General features: G+C 32.3%; 2 protein-coding genes and 1 long non-coding RNA gene across 3 annotated transcripts; all 3 read left to right on the top strand.

Moving 5' to 3' along the window:
• The first annotated feature begins 2,004 nt into the window (after positions 1 to 2,004).
• LOC134262115 (matrix-remodeling-associated protein 5-like) lies at positions 2,005 to 6,855 on the top strand. Its single transcript, XM_062744503.1, has 7 exons — positions 2,005 to 2,647; positions 3,003 to 3,299; positions 3,514 to 3,816; positions 4,128 to 4,406; positions 4,954 to 5,244; positions 5,339 to 5,386; positions 6,686 to 6,855. The coding sequence occupies exons 1-7, from the start codon at positions 2,005 to 2,007 to the stop codon at positions 6,853 to 6,855; spliced, it is 2,031 nt and encodes a 676-aa protein (XP_062600487.1).
• A 1,807-nt stretch (positions 6,856 to 8,662) lies between these two features.
• Positions 8,663 to 10,082, top strand: LOC134262113 (uncharacterized). The gene is made up of 3 exons (XR_009990946.1): positions 8,663 to 9,267; positions 9,514 to 9,604; positions 9,773 to 10,082. It is a non-coding gene; the product is annotated as an uncharacterized LOC134262113 (long non-coding RNA).
• Positions 10,083 to 17,743: 7,661 nt separating this feature from the next.
• On the top strand, positions 17,744 to 19,623 carry LOC134262114 (serine/threonine-protein phosphatase 6 regulatory ankyrin repeat subunit B-like). The gene has a single exon (XM_062744502.1). It carries the CDS (start codon positions 17,744 to 17,746, stop codon positions 19,538 to 19,540), a length of 1,797 nt encoding a protein of 598 aa, XP_062600486.1. The 3' UTR covers positions 19,541 to 19,623.
• Positions 19,624 to 22,193: the final 2,570 nt, after the last annotated feature.

Here is a 22,193-nt window from a genome sequence, read left to right as displayed (position 1 = left end):
ATTTCAATAACACAAAGCAAAATACGATAAATCAAGCTTATTAAGCCATTAAGATTTCTGTTAAATTTGAAAAAAAGATTTCAAATCTGATTTGTCTAAGAATAAAATATACATGGGTTTTAAAATGTTCTATTTAGAATGTGGTGTACAGTTATATTATCTAAATTAAATTTACTTCTTTAGAGCGTTCTAAATGCATTTGGAAAGTTTCTCTTTAAATAAGCACCGGTCTGTAGGTTTTTTTTAAATCGTATGCTACAAAGGCCTAAACGCGTCTTTCATTTCACTCCAGAACTTGTAAGCATAATGATAAAACTAGCGGTAATGTGGACATTGAGCTCAATAAATGATAGCCCCGCCTCCCATATTGTTATAATGTAAAAGTCCATGTTATGCTGTGGCCGGGAAACCCAAGATATATGTCGGATCAAAAAGTAAAATAGGAAGTGCACAATAGAAATATGTAATAAAGATTCTGTGAAAGTTTCATTAAATTTCACTCAGAGGTATAAGAGGAGTTGCGGATAAGAAATGGGCAACCAAACAGACAGATGGACGTAGAGATGTACAGACGGACGGACGTACGGACATATCTATTACAGTATACGGGTATAATGACAAAAGATTTAAAGGTACTACAAAGGATTTAATAGAATAAAAGAACAAAGGCATAAAAGGCAGGTATATTAAATTAAAGACATCGAAAGGGAAATAAACGTGAAATCAATACCACAGAAATGGAACATTGGGACCATTCTTAAACCTTCTCATGTTAGGAATCTGGGAAAAAATACGTAGCCGAGGGAAATAAAAAAGAAAAACAAATTTTGGGTAGAAAATGAAATTCTAATCAGTTTTCCACTTCCTGTATGCTTTTACAATTATTCATTTATCAATATTATATATCAAGAAATATAATTCACATTTAATTCTATTTTGATCATTCATTTACCACAGAATCTTGTTTTGTTTTTTGTGTATAAAATAATAGATAACTTTTATTTTTAAAAAATAAAAGCCATTACACAGTAATTATTTAAAAATAATTCATCGACAAGAAATCCAATCTTTTTCAGGCGTTTTCTTAAATTATTTTAAGAGACAATTATGCTTTTTTAATACCCCCCTCCCCCTTTCACAGGAAAATCTCTTCAAAAGATGAAACCTTCGTCATGATGTATGTTATATAATAAATTTGATGTAGTAAAGTCAAGGTCATAAATTTTATTTTCATTTTATTTTCAATTAACCAAATAACAGTAAGATTTCCTTCCTTGAAATTTTCCCTAACCAGTATGGACCACGTGTGTCAAAGTGCTAAGCGCTGACATTTTTTTTACTGTTGAGTTGTCAATGGATTACATGACGTCTGAGAATCAAATTTCAATAAAAAGTAAAATAGGATATTTCTTTCGACATGTGCACATCAAGGTAATGATAGCAGTTTGTTCAGGTTATATGTTAATCACAAAGTTCAATGCGTTTTTTCGACCTGCATGCATGCATATCTAAACGGCTTTCGCTGTTCATCAATGTATTCAGTGTAAGGGTTTTTTTTTTAATTGCAGCAAATGCATTTTAAAAAATCGTCTCAGTAAAGCTTTTTTTTTAGTTGAACTTTTCTTTTCAAACATGTATTTGATCAGTTTATGGATTTCTATCGGAGATGTGAACATGTCGACAATCAGGCTAGAAAATCACTCAAATGAAACAAATGTATCACGCTTTATATAGCATATACAAGTAGAAAAACAGGAGACTATTCCTCAAAATCGATTTTGATAATAGAGTTATAGCAGAAATAAAGAGAAGTAAACTATTTAAGGTTGATTTTGCTACATATATTCACCATTTTGCCTATCAGACCCCTGGAAGAAGATTGTGATATCAGACTCTCGACTGGAGAGCGAGCCGTATTTTTGAATTATCAAAGTTTATTATCGAGTTCTACATGTATATGATTTATTTTGAAATTTCAGGTGCACACCTTGAGAAACGCTGATAATGGCAACGCCAAAATTGACTTCGGATCAAACAAATTTTGTTTATTTTGGAATTGCAGCAGTAGAAGAAATACCCCGAATTTTGCGAAAACTCTTAGAGAGTCAAATTCAGCCTCATAATTTACCTTCAGCGGTAACAAACTGCACTACTTTAAAACTTCGTCAAGAGCAACGTTGTCTTGTGTGTCCAAATTCAACTCAGGATCCAGACTATGAAGCATTTGATGTTACGTTACTATACACTTTACTTCGAAATCTCTGCCCTGCATTCAAACCAACGAGAGGATGGGGAATTAATCCGTTTAACAGTCATCTTTGTGTTGGGGATGATATTGAGAGGCTAAGATACCTACGAAACAACTCATTCGCACATTTGAAAAGTTCGTCGATATCAGATTCCGACTTCCAAAAATTATGGTCTTCCTTAGAAGATATCTGTAAAAGAATTGAAATCAAAATGAAAACGCTATCTTCTTCAATTCATTATCAAATCGGCCTCGGAGACATTTTACAAAAGGACTTTGGGATGGAATCCTTAGAATTCTATCAATCCTTTATAGCTTTAGATAATCAAAATGTTCATAGAAAATTATCTGAAATATCTAAAAATGTGGATAAGTTAGTCTTGGAACAAGAAAAGAAAAGTAAGTAATTATAGTGAGATATTTAAAAAATAAAAATTATGATTAAAAAGAATAAAAGATAAAAGGTCTTTGACAGTTCTATATAAATCTCATAATAGGATAAAGTTGCAAGAAATACTGTTTTATGCATGTTTTAATATTTTTTTCTTTTGATCACTTTTTATTTGCGAGAACTTTATTGTCGAGTGATTAAGCGAGACAATGATCTCGTTAAAATTCAATTCTCCCGTATAAAAGTATTCCTTACGATGATAAAGAAAATTACGTATCGTTAATATAGGGTCAATAAGTATCTCGCGAAAATAGGGTGTCGCCAAAAATTTAGTGATCTACAGTATTTTTATTTTGTTTAAAGCATCAAAACTACAAATCTGCGGTCCCTCTATTGTGGAATATGGTGCCGATGCTGAATTTTATATCAAGTTTGACGGAGAATCTAACAATAATATCCATTATGTTTCCTGGATTAGACGAGAAGGCGCCGTTGCGCATGAAATAGATATAAAAAATGAAAAGTATGAAGGCAGCTTAAATGAGAAACTTATGATTCGGAATGTCTCATTTGAGGATAACGGAAAATACCAAGCAATCATGCTAGAGCTCAACCAGACACATATCCACTCCAACCAAATTGATTTGACGGTCTCAGGAAGTAAGTCCGCTTTCCTTGTATATAATTTTCTGTCTATATATATAGATAAGAAGTGTAAACATTTATTTTAAAAGCGAGTTCTTAATTATTTAAATAAGCCGAAGAAATCATTTTTATATAACTATTGCATCTTCTTTGGCATCTTATATACACTTATCAAATCTATTATATAACATTCATTAAACTATATATTTTTTGTCTTTTTATTTGCTAGGAATTCCATGCGTAATTTTATCGGGACCAAAAAGTGTCCGTTTTGGAGACACAGCAGAAATTTGTTCAACAATTCAATCAGATCTCCCCATTTTAGAAAAGAAATGGATTATAAATGATAAAAACAAGTTAATGGATATAGATATTCAAACTTTTAAATATCAAGGAAGTACTTTGCATGTCCAAACATCGAGACTTTTCATCCATAATACTAATTTCGGAGACCAATGTATTTATCATTTTGCTGTGTCTAATGCAATTGGGGAGGTCAGAAGTGATCCCTTTGTTTTACGTGTTTTGGGTTGTAAGTACTCTTAGCTTACTACAGTAACTCTGTTTTGTAAAATGAAATGTCACTTTCAATTTATTTTCAAAAGTAATTTTAAAATATTTACATTTGCAAATGTTTTCCTTTATATAACACTACTGAAAGCAATGCGTATCTATAACTCTATAAATATCGGTGCAAGGTCAAAAGGTTAGTACGAGATTAAATTTATCATAAAGCCCTTTGGGCTTTATGGAATTTTATTTCGTGACCAATCCGTATTTATAGCCCGATAGATGTTTTAAAATTATACCTTATTTCTTAAAGAAATTTTAATGTTCTTTTAGCCGTTCCAAGGATCACCATTGGTCATATAACTGACCTGCAAGCACGATCAGTACGGATAATGACTGATATTTCCATTGACGAACATTCTCCCCCTGTATCTTCAATACACTGGTCAAAAGATGGGAAACCTATAGCTGAAAACACCGCTAAATACCGTTTTCTTCAAGAAAATCAACGATCACTTTGTATATTAAATATAGATGAATATGATGCTGGGTTATATAAATGTGTTGTGGCAAATCTGGTTGGAAAGGCCGAGAGTGAAATCGTTCAATTAGGTATTTTTTTTTTATTTTATCATTATTAGTAGTATTGTTGTATTGTATTTGTTTAACAAATAATATTTTATCTCTTATAGTTTTAGCTTCACGAAAATTGCTGTCTTACAAACATACTATATATGCATACATTTTGCATTTTAAAAATGATTTTTTTGTTATATTTATGTATATAAATGTGTTCATATATTAAGTATTTCGTAATACCTTCCCAGATTGCGATACATCAGGCTTATTTGATAATGTAGTTTTCCTGCATAATATCATAAAAATAATCATTTTGTTTTCTCTATTATTCTAAAACATAGTTACATCTGCTAAATAAATCTAGATAATCATCTGAAACAAAATTCAACCTTGAATCCCGAGTACCAGACATTCATAAGATATGTTCTTAATGGTGATGTTACATGTACATGTAGATGTAATCTTTTATTTAAGAAATAATGCTAAGTACCTGTAAATGTTTCTAGTATAAACAGGTTTGAAAAACAAGGATTTCTTTAAAATTGCAGTCATATATACAGTATACATATATACTCTTTAGGTCCACCAGAAATAACTTTAAAGGAAGGGACGGACACTGAAATTTCGACAACCTTTTCAGCAAGAGTATTATCTGTTCCTTCTGTTACCACTCTGAATTGGGAAAAAATTATTACCACAGACAATAAACCTCAGTGCATTCCCATCAATATAATGGACTCGATGTATCAAGATAGTTGTAATTTGTGTCCATTTCCAAAACTGGTAGTTAAAAAGATTGAAGCTATTAAACTACAAAAAATTAAGCTCATTGCAGAAAATTTTGTAGGGAAGACGGATGTCATAATAGACGGTAAGTGTATTGTTCTTATACACTTTTTGTAAATATGTACTTTTAAATTATTTCCATTTTTTACGATATAATTTTTAAACATTTTAAATTACAGTTCCGGAATTTATAAAAAGTAACCAAGAGGATAATCTAAAGAGACAAGGTAAGGGACTCAAAAAATAAGATTCAAGGAGTATAATTTTACCTTAGAATGATCTCAACACTGATGAAAAATGTGTTTTGTACTTTGAGAACAACATACGACATGAAGATGTTATTTTAAGACATTTACGTCATTATCAACATAGGGTATCTGCATTATGTATGCAAGAAAAATGTTCAGAGACATTAGACTATTTGTAAGCATGAAATTCCTGTTGTTAACCTAAATTTGGAAAAAATATATATAGAATTAATGAGTTAAATTACTTTTTCTTGCTCCAATAATGTTACGAATATTCTAACCTAGCATAAAATGTGTTACAGTAAATAGACATTTTTATCTTACTTATTCAGACAGAGAACTCTTACTGCATAAGATTACCCTACAAGTAGAACTCTTTAATATGTAATAATAATAATACTTTTGTAACGTGACCCGATCTTGGGTGTTACAAAAATTATGTGAGTCCTCTTATTCCTGTGATTTACCTTAATTAATCAACAAGATTTGTTTATTAATAAAAATGAATTTATTCAAACAATAACAATAATAATTTATGATTAATTAAATACAAACAGAGTGTATACTTATGGGTATTGGGACAGGATATATAATAGTCAGCTGGTTGAGTTCCTCAATATCAATAATGGGATAGTACGTTCAGCTGATTCAAGTTGGGTTAGAGTATGTAATAATTGTGTAGATTGGGTTACCCAAGATTTAATATTTGGTCAATTTACCCAATATTGGGGCATCAGATTTTACCCACTTCTGGGGAGTTGGGATTCTCTGAGCTGGCCAGATGTTGATGAGTCTGACCAAGGTCCCAGACTGAGGAAAAAGTCCAAAGTGCCTTCTTTATTCATATTCCGGTGCGAATTAGTTCACGCGCGAATAACAAGCGGTACCGCCAGTATTCGCGCGACGTTTGTATGGAAACACTAACAACTTTTGCACCAAGTAAAGGCTTTAGCATTACAAATATGGGGAAAAGGATCACTTGTTGTTTGGAAATTGTTTTGGAAACAATGCCAAGTTGGATGTGGGTACCTAAGTAGAATTACAATGCCGGACGGCTATTTGTTATTACGATAGGCCTGATCAATGGAGAAAATTCGGGTTTGTACAATACAAGTAAATGATTTCCATGAAATAAACATATAAAATGAATTATAAAGCATACAATAATAACATACGATGATTGGTAATATTCCCATGATATCTACAAATTAATATACGTTACCTAGATCAAATATGTAGGACATAAATTGGGGTGATCCAAGCTGTGGGTAATTTTAGTCATGGGGGAAATCGGTAACACTTTATTTAAAGAAGGTAACCTGATTAGTGCAAGCACGGAATCAGGACAACTCGCCCCCAAGACAACTCGCCCCCAACACCTGTTAAGACAACTCGCCCCCAATTTAGGACAACTCGCCCCCACTCAGGACAGCTCGCCCCCACTGTAGAGACAACTCGCCCCCATTATATTTCATTGTGTATTGCAAGGAAAAAACGACATATATTATTCACTAAAATATATTTTAAATGCAAAATTAATTTCTGATTTATAATTGATATTTATTATAAGTAAAATAAAATTAATATTTACGATTGTGTGTGTAATATGTTGTTATTTGTTTGGGTTTTTTCATATATAAAGTAAATACAATATATGTATGAAATATTTATTATTTCCTTAGACTTTTTTCTTATGAAATAAAGCAAAAAATGCATTATATTGTTTTAAATTTTTAACTGTAGAATATGTCTAGGTAAATCAAGTACAATGTTCTAAGTTGAACAATCTTAATTATTTAATGACATATTAATGATATTCTATTGACGGCTTTTAGGAAACTTATGAAAACTGAAATGAAAACATCAAACAGAATTTTAATGAAATCCCCAAGCTCACAAGTAATTTGGAACTTCAAAGTGATGATCAATTAGGACAAGCAAGCCAAGAAAATTATGTATATTTAGTTGACCAAAAATTGGCTTGTCCAAGCTCCAAAGCAGCTTTAAAGTAATGAAGAATTAGAGCATGCAAGCCTCGAAAATTACGTATATACAGTTGATAAAAAAAAAAATGGTGTATCCAAGCTCCGAAGCAACTTAAAACCTTAAAGTGATGAAGAATTCAAGAAAGCTTGAGTTGGAAACAAATAATTTAAAATATAAAATCACATTCAAATAATTCAATAAAAAAATATATTTAATATTATATAAAAAATAAACATTTTAATTTCATAGAAAAAAATTATATTAATCGTATCTTCTCCTTTTTTAAGCGCAATGTTATAGGCATAAATGACCGCATAAATGCAAATATTGATGGATTTAATCTAAAACATATTTCTTTTTCAGGCATCTCACGTGAGGAGAGGAGTACAATTTTTTAGCGTAACTGACACCAGAAACATTTGAAATAAAAATAAATATCGAAATAATATGAAAATATATATATTAAATAAAAAATATATACATTTATATAAAAAAAATATCGCCCCCAATTTGCTTTCTTAAAGCTGGGGGCGAGTTATCTTAACCTGGGGGCGAGTTGTCTTAACAGGGGGCGAGTTGTCCTAAATTGGGGGCGAGTTGTCCTGAAAAGGTGGCGAGCTGTCTTGGGGGCGACTTGTCTTGGGGGCGAGTTGTCTAGCATTCGCAAGCACTATTCTTCCCCAAGGCCTTCTGGCAATTAGGAATATAAAGATTAAGAGTTATATACATACAGACATGTTATAAATATATACATAAAAATACAAAAACAAATAAACATAAATCGCAAATCATTTCGACTTTGTTTTACATAATGTTTCTTACTTGTCTCTTGAAAGCATTAACAGTTGGTGACAATTTAATGTGCACCGGTAAAGCATTCCAAAAAATGGTGCCAGAGTCCCAAACAAAAACTTTTCTTAACAAATCATGCCAAAATCACATACAAACCATATCAAACTCACAAATTCATGATTTTGAACTATGATTTAGACATGATCCATTAAATGGATCAAACTGAAATCATAGATGACAAATAAGGAAGTATGATCCTGATGTGGTTTGTTTCTGGGGAATAAGTCTGCTATGATTTTCTTGCGATTCTGACATGTGCCATTTACTTAGAAAACAAAGGAACATGAGTTTGAAATGATTCGTTAACTTTAACTGCTAAAAGTTTGTGATTTTGATATGGTTTCTAAACTTTGTCTTTAAACTCCATATGAGTTACACATGATCTGTTAACTTCACTGTTGAGAATCATGAGTTTCATATGATTTGTTAACTTTGTCAGAATTGGTTGTATGATCCTGATATGGTTTGTTAACTTTGTCATCTATGATAGGTGAAAATGCAATCTTTAAATTCACTCTAGCTTGGAGAATCAAACAACATGCATACATCAATAAAAGTCTTATTTAAAAGAGAACAGGAAAATTAAGTTTTAATAATTAAAATGCACACAGCATGTACAGGTATAGTTACAAAGACAATAATTTTTTTGACGTTGAATGAAATGACAAACAAAAACAATAATTCATATTTAAATTAGCACACATGTATTTTGTTTAAATAACGCAGCCAGGATTTTATTAAAACTCTTTCTTTTCATGTAATATTTGTGATCCACTTCCAATCTAACTTTGTAGCATTAGATTAGGATTGGATCACTGGTCAGTTTCAGAGTCATAGTAACCTTGCTATGCAATTCTCCTGCTGGGCAGCACGCTGTAGTACAGTGGTTTGCAGCTGATCTAGGTCAGAATTTGAATTTTGATAAACAAGATGTGCGCGTTTTCTTGTTGCCGATTTAAAAGAAAAGCCTTTGCACCATATAAGCAATAACAATAAGTGCTGGACTTTTATCTCTATACTCGGTGAGTATAATTCATTAATTTTATTATTGACCTTTTTTTATTAATTTCTAGTTTCTTCTAACAAGTGCATGATTTATTTTTTCTTTGTAAATGTGAAGAAGAGACATAGCAAAGCTTTACATTGATTTGCATTGAAAAACGTAATTTAAGTATCAAATTGACTTCCTTGATTTAAATATTTGCTGTACATGTACATGTTAATCGTTATATAAAATGTTTATTTATAAAAATGAAATTCTTTTGCAGCTACCGACATTTCCATCTTCATGATTAACATATGAGTTGCATTCAAATTACCAAATTCAAAAGACCCGCCTTTGGTGAAGACAAAATTTGTGTACGTAAATAATATTACATTTCAACAATTTTATTCTTTTGGTGATTAATCTAATTCTTTTCACTAATGCAATGGGGAAAGTACTTGAATATTTCATATTTTCATGATCTAAAGATAATGATATGTTGATCGATAAATAAATACCACTTTCTCTACGTTTCTTTTCAGGGTGCTTATATACATATATAAAGAGCTTATATCAGAGGATAGACTACTTCATTGGGAGCCCTTTCAGTGTTTGTGATTCTGAATAATAGATCCACCACTCTGCTGATTCTGTAGTGAACAAATGTTGTAATTATATGCTTTTGCAGAATCATAAATAAGCAGTGATATCATTGAGTTCCGGATTATTCTTTAAGAAGAATAGATTTCTGTGATTATGTTCTTATAAAATTCAGTGAATAGTTTGGATAATGTTTTATATTCAAATCGTCATCTTATTAAGGAAGATCATTTGTTGGGATTATATTTATATGACGTCATGGTTCTTGTGACATGTGTGTATAATATTTTTCTTAATTTTTGGTAACTGATATTATTTATCAAATATTAAAGAGAACTTTATTGCAAATAGCAAAGTGTTTAGTTAAATTGTTTAAGAAGTAGAATTTTCCTATGAGTTGTTCAATTTAACAGATCATACCAGGATCATGATTTTGATACGAGTTGTTAGCTACAACAGATCATACCAGGATCATGGTTTTAATATGAGTTGTTAGCTACAACAGATCATACCAGGATCATGGTTTTAATACGAGTTGTGAGCTACAACAGATCATACCAGAATCATGGTTTTAATACGAGTTGTTAGCTACAACAGATCATTCCAGGATCATGGTTTTAATACGAGTTGTTAGCTACAACAGATCATTCCAGGATCATGGTTTTAATACGAGTTCTTAGCTCTACAACAGATCGATACCAGGATCATGGTTTTCTTGCTAGTTGTTTAGTTTAACAGATTATCTCAGAACCATGATCCATTAGCTCATTTGCATGTGAAATTTTCCTATACCGAAATCATATCAAAATCATGATTTACACATGAGTTGTTAGCATGATCAGATAGGCTGTTTTTTTTCTGTTTGGGGTACTGGAAGGATTTTTCAAAAAGTTAACATTTATGAATTGGCATACAGAAATCAAAATTTGATTCAGATCGAAGAGTATATTGGTTATTAATTTGAAATTGAAACATTTCATGTAAATAAGTAGGACAAGAATTAAAGAGGGATTTATATAACAATTCATATTTATTTGCAGTAAGCTGTTCATAAGCAGTAAGCAATCAAGTGTATCAAAAAAAGGTCGTGAGGGTGCATCAGGGGGGCCTCTAAGGAAGGATATGGAGATAACGAACAGTATTCAATCTCAAAGTCACTAAAACAATACAAAATAAGAGGATAGCAAACACGGAAACCCGAAACATCAGAGATGGGATCAGGTCCCATGAGGGAGTGGGCATTCCTTGCCGACCGGTCACACCCGCCGTGATCATGATCAGGAAATAACGGAAAAGATCCGTCGTCAATTCAGTGTATAAATAATGAACTAACAATTGGTTTTAAAAAACGTCAGTCATCATTTGACTCAATGATAAAATATACCTTGCAGCACTTTTTTGATTTTTTATACGCCCGTCTTTAGACGGGACGTATTATGTTATAGGCTTCGTGTCCGTCCGTCTGTCCGTCTGTCCGTCTGTCTGTCTGTTAGCTTTTTCGTTTCCGGCTCATAACTTTAATACTATTAGGCCTAGGATTATCAAACTTTGTCATCTGATGCGTCTTGGGTAGAAGGTGTGTCGCGCACAAAAAGTAGGTCGCTCTGACCTTGAATTAAGAAGTTATAGCCAAATATGGAAAAATCCTTTCCGGCCCATAACTAGAAAACTATTAGACTCAGAGTCATCAAACTTGGCCAGTTTATGCATCTTAGGTAGAAGGTGTGTCGCGGCCTATTTCAAGGTCACTGTGACCTTTAATTTGATTGAATTTTTAAAAAAACTAAGTCTTTAAAATTTTAAATTTCATAATCCTAAAAATGTAAAAATATAGTTGTATCCTTGTTTTAAATCAAGTAAAAACTTATTTTTTCATTATATGCTTTACAGCAATTTGTAACAAATGTTAATGTATTGTGAGGAATTCAGTTTGTCCCATGGGCATAATTATCAAGCAGTGGTCAAGAAAAATTTTGATAGCAGAAATAGAGAGAAATTAATGAGTTTATTGTCAAGAGCTAAGTGGTAGTGCAGATCTCTGAAAATGCAGCTGTTATCTTTATCTTTAATCTCTTGGGAGTTCGGCAAAAAGAAATGGCCTCATAGTTGCTTGTGTTAATTAGAGTTCTTGATGGCTAGTTCAGAAAAAGATCTTTCAATTGGTATAATGTAATTAAAACAGATTGATGCTTTAAAATACAGTGTATGTTAAAAAGTAATTTTAATATTTTATAATATAATTAAAACAAATCCTTATGAAAAAATGTTAATTAAGTAAAAACTTATTTTTTCATCATATACTTTTACAGCAATCTGTAACAAATGTTAATGTTTTGAGAGGAGGAATTCAGTTTGTCCCATGGGCATAATTATCAAGCACTGGTCAAGAAGAATTTTAATAGCAGAAATTTGCATGTCAAATTAGAGAGAAATTAATGAGTTTATTGTCAGGAGCTAAATGGTAGTCTAAGAACATCTATGATCATGCAGCTGTCAGCTTAATTTTTCTCTTGGGAGTTGGGCAAATAGAAATGGCCTCATAGTTGCTTGTGTTAATTAAGAGTTCTTGATGGCTATAGTCCAGATAAAGATCTTTCAATTGATGTAATGTAATTAAAACAAATTGATGTTTAATGTTTGATTAAAACTAAATTAGTATTGTATAATATAATGAAAACTAATTATACGTGTGTTCATTGAAATAAAATTACCAGGGTACATTTCAAATTTTAAATATTTGCAACAAATTGCAGTCACCATGCGTCACTTATAATTCTATAGTCTAAAGAATAATTTATTTTTGATTTTTTTTTTATTAGACTGTAGCATTTCCATTATTCTATTAAATATGCAATAAACAATTTAAGCTGCAGGTGGATATTCGTTAAGTTCTAACACAGCCAGTTTAGAATTATATGATGTATTATTTGTTATAATTTATCCCTACACTGTAAGTATGTACAATATTTTAAACATGATAAGAAATGGAAATTAGATCATTGAAATCTGTGTCAATCTGTTAATCAAGGTTATCTGATTTTCTTGCACCTTAATTTATGATTATTGAACTATATATTTGACGGGCGTATCATGCTGTGGCTGGGCACTTTATTTTTAACTCTGTCAAGATTTGAACAGGACGTATTTCCCCAAATTGTTAGGCAGTGATCAATGGTAGGCATGATATATGCATTAGAAAACAACTTGCGTGTTTGAAGGGGAAGATACTTTTTAATTCTAAGGAGTGCAGAAAGACAGTACCAACAAGTTTGTCTTGGTCCATTTCATATAACCATTTATCTGTCATTTTTGTAAGGGCTGTTTGACATGAGTGCAATTCTCTGAAACCTGATATTCTATCAAAAAATCAAAGTCTAAAAATAGTAATCGAACATATTTTGCAACATGTTTTTTTCTATGATTTTATAATTTCGGTAAAATAGAAATGGGTCTGTAGTTATTTAAATCTAGTTTGTTTCCCTTTATATAAATAGGTGTAACTTTGGCAAGTTTAAAACTTTTCGGGAAAATACATGATGTAATACTAGTATTTATTATATGGGTCACAGGGTTATGTAATATTTGTGCAGTAGGTTTTAATAAACGTGGACCGATGGTATCTACACCTGATGATTTATTAAAATCTGGCTTGCTTAGTAAGAAAAGCACTTCATAAGGGCTAATAAGCGGGATACAAAACATTTCTGTTCCCAATTTAGACTGAGATTAGACAGTCTTTGTTAGTTTTTGAATGTAGTGATCATAGGCAGAAAAAGATGAAAATTCTCATTTACTGACAAGAATTAATAAGAATTTATACTTTTTTCCTTAGGTTTGAATGGCATTATTTTTGTCAAAAAATTTGATATATATTGAGAAACAGTAAATTAAAGATATCTTTAAATTTCTCACATTAGAAAAATGAAAACAATGAATTATTCTGTGTAACTATATATTCATATTAGAAAATAAAGAGCATTTGTGCTTTCCAAATTAACTTAAAAAAATTAGACTGTCATTTTCAAAAAAAAAAATACATAAAATAAATCATTGTTTTATATCTAAAAATTTGTAGAAAACATGATACAGTTTTATAAAGAAGGGCCTTCAAAAGCAAAGTTTCTGATATTCATCGATTGTATTCGAGAGTCCTTGAGCGAAGGCGACTTAAAACAATTGAAATATTATTTACATTGCTTGGGTATGTATATTTTTCAATCTATAGGATAAATGATTCTATAAAATCAGAATGAAATTATTATCGAAATGTATTGAATTTCTTTAAAATTTTATAAAATCTAAAAAGAATAAATATCTTTGAACGCATAGAAATTGATGACAAACACTCAAAACATTTATTGAAATCAAACGGTTCTCAAATCACAAATAATTGAAAATAATCAGTTAATACATTTTGATTGAGTTGTTTTTGTAAGATGTGTAAGTTGTTGAATTAGTCTTTGGATTCTTTAGATAAGTACTAGTCTGTGTTCACAGGAACAAAAATTAATTTCATTTAGATCATGCCTAACAAACAAAAACGAAATATTACGATGGAATTTTTAAAAAAAATTCTTTACTTTTCTTTTTCTTCTTTTTTTCAGAATTACCAGGTTGCATTAAAGTAGATTCTGGTAGAATTGAAGAGATTGATAGTTTACTTGACTTCTTCAGTTTTCTTCTGTCTAAAAATTATTTTAGCAGTACCGACGTTGTTTTCATGCAACTTCTTTTGAGACGCATTAAGCGCGAAGACCTTGAGAAAATGTGCATTAAATATGCAACAGAGGAATCAAAGGCCTTGTGTTATTACGCAGAAAGTGAAACACCAGGTATTCAGTTTGAATACAAACTAACTTTTATATCTTATTATTCAATTGCCTTGACAAACGTTCTATGTGTATGCTTTATTTTTATTTTTAGTCAATGGATTCACTCATGTGCACTTTCACATATCTGAAAATATTATAAACTATCCTCGGGAATATGCTGAAAAAATAAGAGAGACTATTGCAGTGTTAGTTGGTTGTCCTACCGACTGTCAGGAATGTCTCCGACTGGACGGTATTCGTCAAACAAGTAGCTTCAATTTAGTCTTTGAAATGAAGAATGAATACGTGCAAAAACTATTAAACATTAATCCAGAAAAGTTTGTTGTGCTTGGAAGATATTCCGTAGACAAAATAATCGTTGGAGGACAAACAATCTATATAGATGCCAATGAAATGTGTAAGTAGAAATGCATATCATTGAGAGAAAATTCTCTCGTTGAAGATAAGAAGGAGAAAAATCTTAAGCAGTGGATACCCGTGATTCAAAACGTAAGGGTACTATAGTAATCCTTTTCCAACATTCCTCGTCTATGGCGGCACATGTTATATATACAAGACTGTGTCTCTGATTTTCCCGGACCTGTCCGGTTATAGAGCTGAAAAGATTGTTCATATATCAAGCTAGGAACCCTGCATTACTTCAATTAAGCAAATTAAAAGGACTACATGTTGTCTCTTGAAGAACTCTTTTCACGATTTATCAATTAAAAACAGTTAAGTCCACTCATATTTCCTAATTTTTTTGGTAAAACCTTGCTATCCTCTGCTATTATTTTTATTTTCCCCACCTTCTTTGCCAAGTACCTTCAATTTTTAAACTCACACATAATTTTTTGTTGACAGAATTTTTAAAATCGGGTTTTAAGTTGGCATTTCGTTAATTCTTTGGTCGTGATTGCAGCCCCGAAGAACACACAGTGTAAGTTTCGGTTTATGGGATTGGGGTGAGAGACGTTTTCGGGAATTAAAGGTTAACTACAACTGTTAACTTCAAAATAATTAAATGTCAGAATGTATTTTTTCCTTTTATAAATTAAGAAATACACAATATATTTACTTCAATGAAGTACATCTTTAAAAAATCATTTATCTCTTATTTGAAATAAACCTATTTGCTTATCAATTACTATCGACAAAACAACAGGTCTACCTTTTCTTTTTGAACTATCGCATTAAAACCTACGTTACACAGTTTGTATTTTCTATTTACGAAGTCAAATTTTTTTTTCAATGATGGTAATATATGTGTCGATCTGATTCTAATTGGTAATTTGACATTTGTGAACTGAACATTACTTTAGGAAAATTAATGATAAAGTTAAAAACTTTATCGCTTTTGATTGATTTTCATCCGATCAGAAGCTCTCCGTAAATGTTCTCGACTATAGTCTCCAGCCTTTTGGTGCATGCCCCTACCACACCTTAAGAAGCGATCTGATGATCAAGACTTATTTCCACGATTTACCTTATTTATTTCCAGAGCGACAATGGATGGCTACATCATCCTGTAATGGCCTTATATGTATATATGACCTATCATTGGGTGGTAATCCTTTAATAGCAAGCTTTGTGTCGGCAGATAATTTGTTATAAATATAAGACAGAAATCTTCAAACAAGCTTGCACAATAGTCTTTTTATCTTTTTAGATCAGCAACAGAAAATGCTTCAGGAATTATTTGCTGATGATGCCACCTACTATAAGACAAGAGCTTACAAAGTGGTCTTTGAGAAAATAATGAAAACTGATGTCGTCGTTTTAGTTGGAGACCCTGGATGTGGTAAAACAAGTCTAGCTCACCACCTTGCTCTTCAACTCAAGGAACTTTATCATTGTCGTCCTATTTCAAACATTACAGATATAAATCATTTATTTCGCCTAAGCAAACCGCAGCTTTTCTTGCTTAATCTCTTGGCTGAAAACATGCCTTATCCTTTTCTATGTGTAGATGAAAGCATGACAAGACTTTTTAAAGGATCAAAACTTCTCATAACGTGCTCAAATGATACTTTCCGTACATCCTTGAAATGTAATCATCGTTTTGAAAAGGAAAACATAATTCATTTTAATAATCATGCACCTGATGTTGAGGAAAGATTGGGCATTTTAAGGAAATATTGTACAGCACCAGAAGTGGTCATTCATTTCTATGAAAATGAAACTCCCGTCTTTTTTCCACTACTGTGTAAGCTGTATTCTTCAATTCAAAGTCTGCATTGTTTTGGGTTGCAATTTTTCAAAGAACCCTGGCTTTGTCTTCATTATGAACTTGATAGTCTGATCAGGAGAGATAGTCTTAGTTATGCTTCACTTGTTCTGTGTGTGCTTCATAAGAACAAGATTTCTCAGGAGATACTTGAAAAAAGTTCAACATTGAAAGTTACCCTTCAAACTTGTAATGTGAATAGCCATATCAAAATCTCTGATATACAAGATTCACTAGCAAACATGCTTGGATCATTTGTGTCTAAAGATGGTACTCATTTCCGAATTTCTCATCCCATGCTCTTTTCAATTGTTTCATCCCATTATGGAAAATCGTTTGCAGAGGCTATTATCAAAAATGTCTCTATTGACTTTTTAATTAATGGGGTTGATTTAAAAGCCAGAGTTTCAGTTCATTTCGAATTAGAAATACACCGCTCTTTATTTCTATCCCTTGCCAAAAGATTTCACGAGGAAATTCAACAGGGAAGACTAACTATTTTAAAGGCCAGAATATTTCTTTCCTCCAAGTTTGTTGAATTTTTTCTCCAGCATTTGAAACTTAAAGCGTTTGAAGAAATAAAAAAATACTACATATTTGATCATTCAATAAAAATAAAGATTGATACCAAATCTGGAAGGACATATTCACATTCAAAGTCGGACAGCAGTGGCGTCATCAGTTTCCTAATTTATTATGGTCATATTTACATACTAAAGTTTCTGACGAATTTGCTTGTAAGTCATAATGAGTCAACCGATTTGATGTTTGGTGGATACAATGATCAAGTAAAACATTTGGTACTTGCCTGTTACAATGGCGATAGACAATTGATTGATTTTGTCCTTAAATTCATGAAAACAGAAGTTGTAGATATGTACAGGAAGTCATTAAGTGATCTTTCTCGCACAGAACTACATTTAATAGCAAGTTCCTTAATCTGGTCGCAATCTATTCCTAAAGCAAAGGAATTTGTTAACACCAAGTGTCAAATTGAAGCATCTGACCAATTCAAAATATGTGATCCGTACGAATATGACATGCAGCAAATTGATGAAACTTTCCAATCAAGTCATTTATCTGTAGCATTGAAAAAAACTGATGATGGCAATAAAATTAACAAAGATGATGAGATTGGGGAATCAAACTTGGTCACTGCTCGAAAAGTAGATCACATATTTGTTGAAGAGAGTCTTTTTGAAAACAATGCTGACATAAATCAATGTGAAAGCTTAGACAAGTCATCACTCTTGGTTGCTGCTTCAGAATCTGGAAAATACACTGTTGTTGAGAAATTGATCGATCATGGCACTAATATCAATAATTGTGATAAATATGGCGAGTCGCCACTGTTTGCTGCTTCGAAATCAGGTCATTTAACTGCTGTGGAGAAATTAATCGAATGTGGCGCTAACATTAAACAATGTGATAAATATGGCAGGTCGCCACTGTTTGCTGCTTCAAAGTCTGGACATTTAAGGGTTGTGAAGAAACTGATTGATCATGGTGCTGATATCAATCAATGCGATGAATATGGCACGTGTCCTCTATTTGCTGCTTCAAGGTCAGGACATTTGAATGTTGTAGAAAAACTTATCAATAGTGGCGCTGACATACATCGGTGTGATAGACTTGGCAGAAACCCATTGTTTGCTGCTTCAGAATTTGGACGTATTTCTCTTGTGGAAAAACTTATTGAATGTGGAGCTAACATCAATCAATGTGATGAATTTGGCAAATCTTCACTATTTATTGCTTCACAATCAGGGCATTTGAATACTGTAGAGAAACTTATTGATCACGGCGCTGTTATCCATCAACACGATATGGCTGGCAGGACGCCTTTGCATGCCGCTGCAAAATCAGGTCATTTATGCATTGTTGAAAAACTAATCGATTGTGGCGCTGACATATATCGACGTGATAAAATTGGCAGGCAGCCATTGTTTGCAGCTTTACACTTTGGCCATACTTCCGTTGTGGAGAAACTAATTAAATGCGGAGCTGACGTCAACAAATGTGATAAATTCGGCGAGCCATCACGTATTGCTGCTTCAAAATCTGGTCATTTGATTATAAAAGAACTGACGGTTGAGCATGGAGCTCACAATAATCCATCAGATAAAAATATCGAGTCGCCACCAAATACTGCTTCAAAATACAGAAATCTGACTGGTACAAAAAAATTGATTAATCACAGCGCCGACATTGATAAAACTGATTATGGCAAATATTCATTGCCTGCTTCATTTCAATCAGATCATACGACTTCTGTAAAGAAACAAACTGAATATGGAACGTGGCATGGTGAATCAGTTGTACACCAATACTCAATAAAGAATAAGTCAAAGACAAACAAAGTAGTGAATAAGGAAAATGATTTTTTTACCCGATGTAGTGATGAAAAGACAAAATTTGATAAACCACTTCAATTTAGTGGCTCGGAGCTATATGATTCAATAGACAAGTTATATGAATCATTTGATGGTTCCGATTTTTATGAATTTATGAATGAAAAGACACAAGATGGATATAGCAGCTCGGAATTATATGAAACTGAGACTCATATGGTGAAACCCTCTTATGATTCAAAAACAGATTTATGTGAGACAAATGATTTTCTGGAACACTCAGAAAACAAGAAAAAACTTGCTCGATGCGAAATACAGTAAATGAAAAAGAAAATGATAACAAAGAGTGATTGACCTCATTTATAAACTACAAACAATACAATCCCAGGAACTCTGTTTTACGGACCCCCGGAAATCCAAGATCTGGGATCAAGTGTTTAGGAGGATTAAGCCCCTTGTTGACCGGTCACACAAAATAATCTGATAAAATGAACATCCTTATAGTTTTGCAAGTTTAGATATATACATTGTCAGGAAAGTTTAATAAAGATCTAATTTTTTCCACTTGATGTTTTAAAATAACGAAATTTATAGGCCCTCGGCTAAGGGGTTCTGAGTTTTGGCATGGCTATATTGGACATTTAGTGAAACGCACTACTTGTATATTCTATATGAATTTTATTTTCTTTAAATCTTCTTTTCTATAACTGATTTACAAATAGATAAAACTAATTGTATTATTATAATAAGCAAAGATCCTTCTTCCAAAATTATGAAACCAACGCTCCTGGTTCAGTGGTTTTGGAGTCCGGTTATAGCTTTGATAATGCATTGATTCTTTGAAAGTCTTCTTTCTTTGCCGTTGAGTATTTAGCAGAGGAGGTTAGTACATGGTTATAATGAGCAAGAGTTCTTCCAGAATTGAAAAATTTAAAGCCCCTTAGTTTGGAATTCTTGTGGGGGGCTCTAAAATGCATAAACTCTTTCAAAATCATTTTCTTTGTTTTTAGATAATAAGCAGAAAAATTACATACATGTACATATTTTTTATGAGTAAAATGGCTTCTTCCAACACTGTAGTTGTCCGCGTGGCACAGTAGACTGTGGTTGGAGGGTCTGCTCTAGAGTTGCAAAGTAAGTAGTTGATTCTGACGTCGCAGGTTCGAATACCACTCTAGGAAGTGGAGACCAGTTATTCGGATGAGACCGTATAAACTGAGGCCCCGTGTCGCAGTAGGCACTTGCACGAAAAAGATTCCTCACTGCTCTATGGCCTGAGTGCGGTGTAAAGGACAAAAAAATTGCAGTTCTCAACCTGCAAGTGGTGGCGTCTCCACATGAATGAAAAATTCTCGAAAGAGACATTAAACAATATACAATCAATCAACAATCCAACACTGTAAATCTATTGCCTCTAGGTCAGGAGTTCTGGACATGATCAGGGCACAGGCACTTGAAGTTACTTATTTTTCTTTAAATAAAAAAAATATACACATAATTATAATAAACAAGGTCCCGATCGGCGTCATCTTGAATTTTTCTAGGTCTGTCACATCAACTTGTATTTTCGTCTGAACTCCGTCAAATAAATTCCCTGCAACCATATTCTTTCTGTGGCCGGTCTTTCGATGTCTAAACTTACGGACACTGCAGCCAGAATGGCGCATCACACTTGCAAATATTGAAAATCCCTCGTCAAACTCGATCTACTACTTCAACAATCCAAGAAATCGCCAAAGGGAGGCCGGAAGTTTACATCAACATGCTAATGTGAATTCCGTATTTGTCAGTTTTGTGGTGGATCTAAAGCGGTGTGTTATCTTGTACATTTCTTACATTAGAGGAACCTATCTTTCATAGATACCACGTACCTTTCATTTACTACATCTTGACCTTATTTTGATTTTTGACAAATCCAAACTATATCATTTAAGAAAATTACGCAACTTATTGTGATTGTGAATGGCATGTAATTATTTTGAAGGCATGCAAAAATGCTAAGAAATCATCAGCTGACAACTAAATAGTATAATTTCTATGCCTGAGTCAAAGATGTGTTGAGGCTTGTATGTTCATTTATGTAATATCTATTTTCAAATGATGTGCAATCCTGTTTCATAATCATTAGTTAAAAAAACGTGCTTTGGTACCGGGGTATAATTATTCATGTATATTGTTGGTTGGTGTTTCATAACAATTTTTCGATCAAATATGATCTTTTTATATAAAAAGATACATTTATTAATAACCATTCCTATTGTAAACTGAAAGTAACCACAAACTGTATTTCAATAATTAAATCAAGTGTAAGTACAAAAAACTCATTTGTTTTCAGGGAAATGTATATATTAAATCACTTTTTGTAATGATTTTGATTTGTTATTTATCATATTACGAGGGTTGATCCAAAAGTTCGTGGAATTCCTTCCTAAAATTTTATCCTCATTTGATGAAAGCAAACAACAGGCATATTCATAATATAGAGTCATAATGCAACAATATTGGAAAATTTTACTACTTTCCAATTACCAATGCGGTCACACGAGCTTTCTGAAAATGGATAGTTGTGAAACCCGGGGGAGACTCCGACGTAACGTCAAGTTAGATATGTCACGTCACGTTTTACATGCAACTCGCCCTAATGTCCAATTTGAATTCGTAATTCTACAAAAAGCTGTCTTTTTCTCTATTTTTTTTTTTTAAAAAAAAGCCTGGGTATCCTCTCGCACCAACTTATCTTCATTTTTTACTCATTTTTCAAATTACTACCCATCTTTCCATATGATGTTCCAGTGATGATTCAATTTCAGTAGCAATGTCAAGAACAGTACGGCAGCCGACAACGTCCATTAACGCTTTTAATTTGTCTAAGGGGATCTGCACCTAAAACAGTCTCCAAAAACCCACCACACCTTTAATCAACATCCATGGCAGTTCTATTTTCTTAAATTTCTCATGCCACCGAAAAACCAGT

The sequence above is a fragment of the Saccostrea cucullata genome, unplaced genomic scaffold (assembly GCF_032062105.1).
Source record: "Saccostrea cucullata isolate Sc308-1 unplaced genomic scaffold, CSIRO_AGI_Scuc_v1 ctg1111, whole genome shotgun sequence".
NCBI classification, from domain to species: Eukaryota; Metazoa; Mollusca; class Bivalvia; order Ostreida; family Ostreidae; genus Saccostrea; species Saccostrea cuccullata.
Note: the sequence above shows the minus strand (reverse complement) of the source record. Positions and strands in the feature narration are given on the sequence as shown.

What these genes read in the sequence shown, in the direction of transcription:
- LOC134262115 (XM_062744503.1), top strand. Translation starts at nt 2,005, where the DNA reads ATGGCAACGCCAAAATTGACTTCGGATCAAACAAATTTTGTTTATTTT. An exon ending in TGATTTGACGGTCTCAGGAA is followed by an intron (nt 3,300 to 3,513) that starts GTAAGTCCGCTT and finishes TTTATTTGCTAG; the next exon opens with GAATTCCATGCGTAATTTTA. An exon ending in TGTTTTACGTGTTTTGGGTT is followed by an intron (nt 3,817 to 4,127) that starts GTAAGTACTCTT and finishes ATGTTCTTTTAG; the next exon opens with CCGTTCCAAGGATCACCATT.
- LOC134262114 (XM_062744502.1), top strand. Translation starts at nt 17,744, where the DNA reads ATGTACAGGAAGTCATTAAGTGATCTTTCTCGCACAGAACTACATTTA.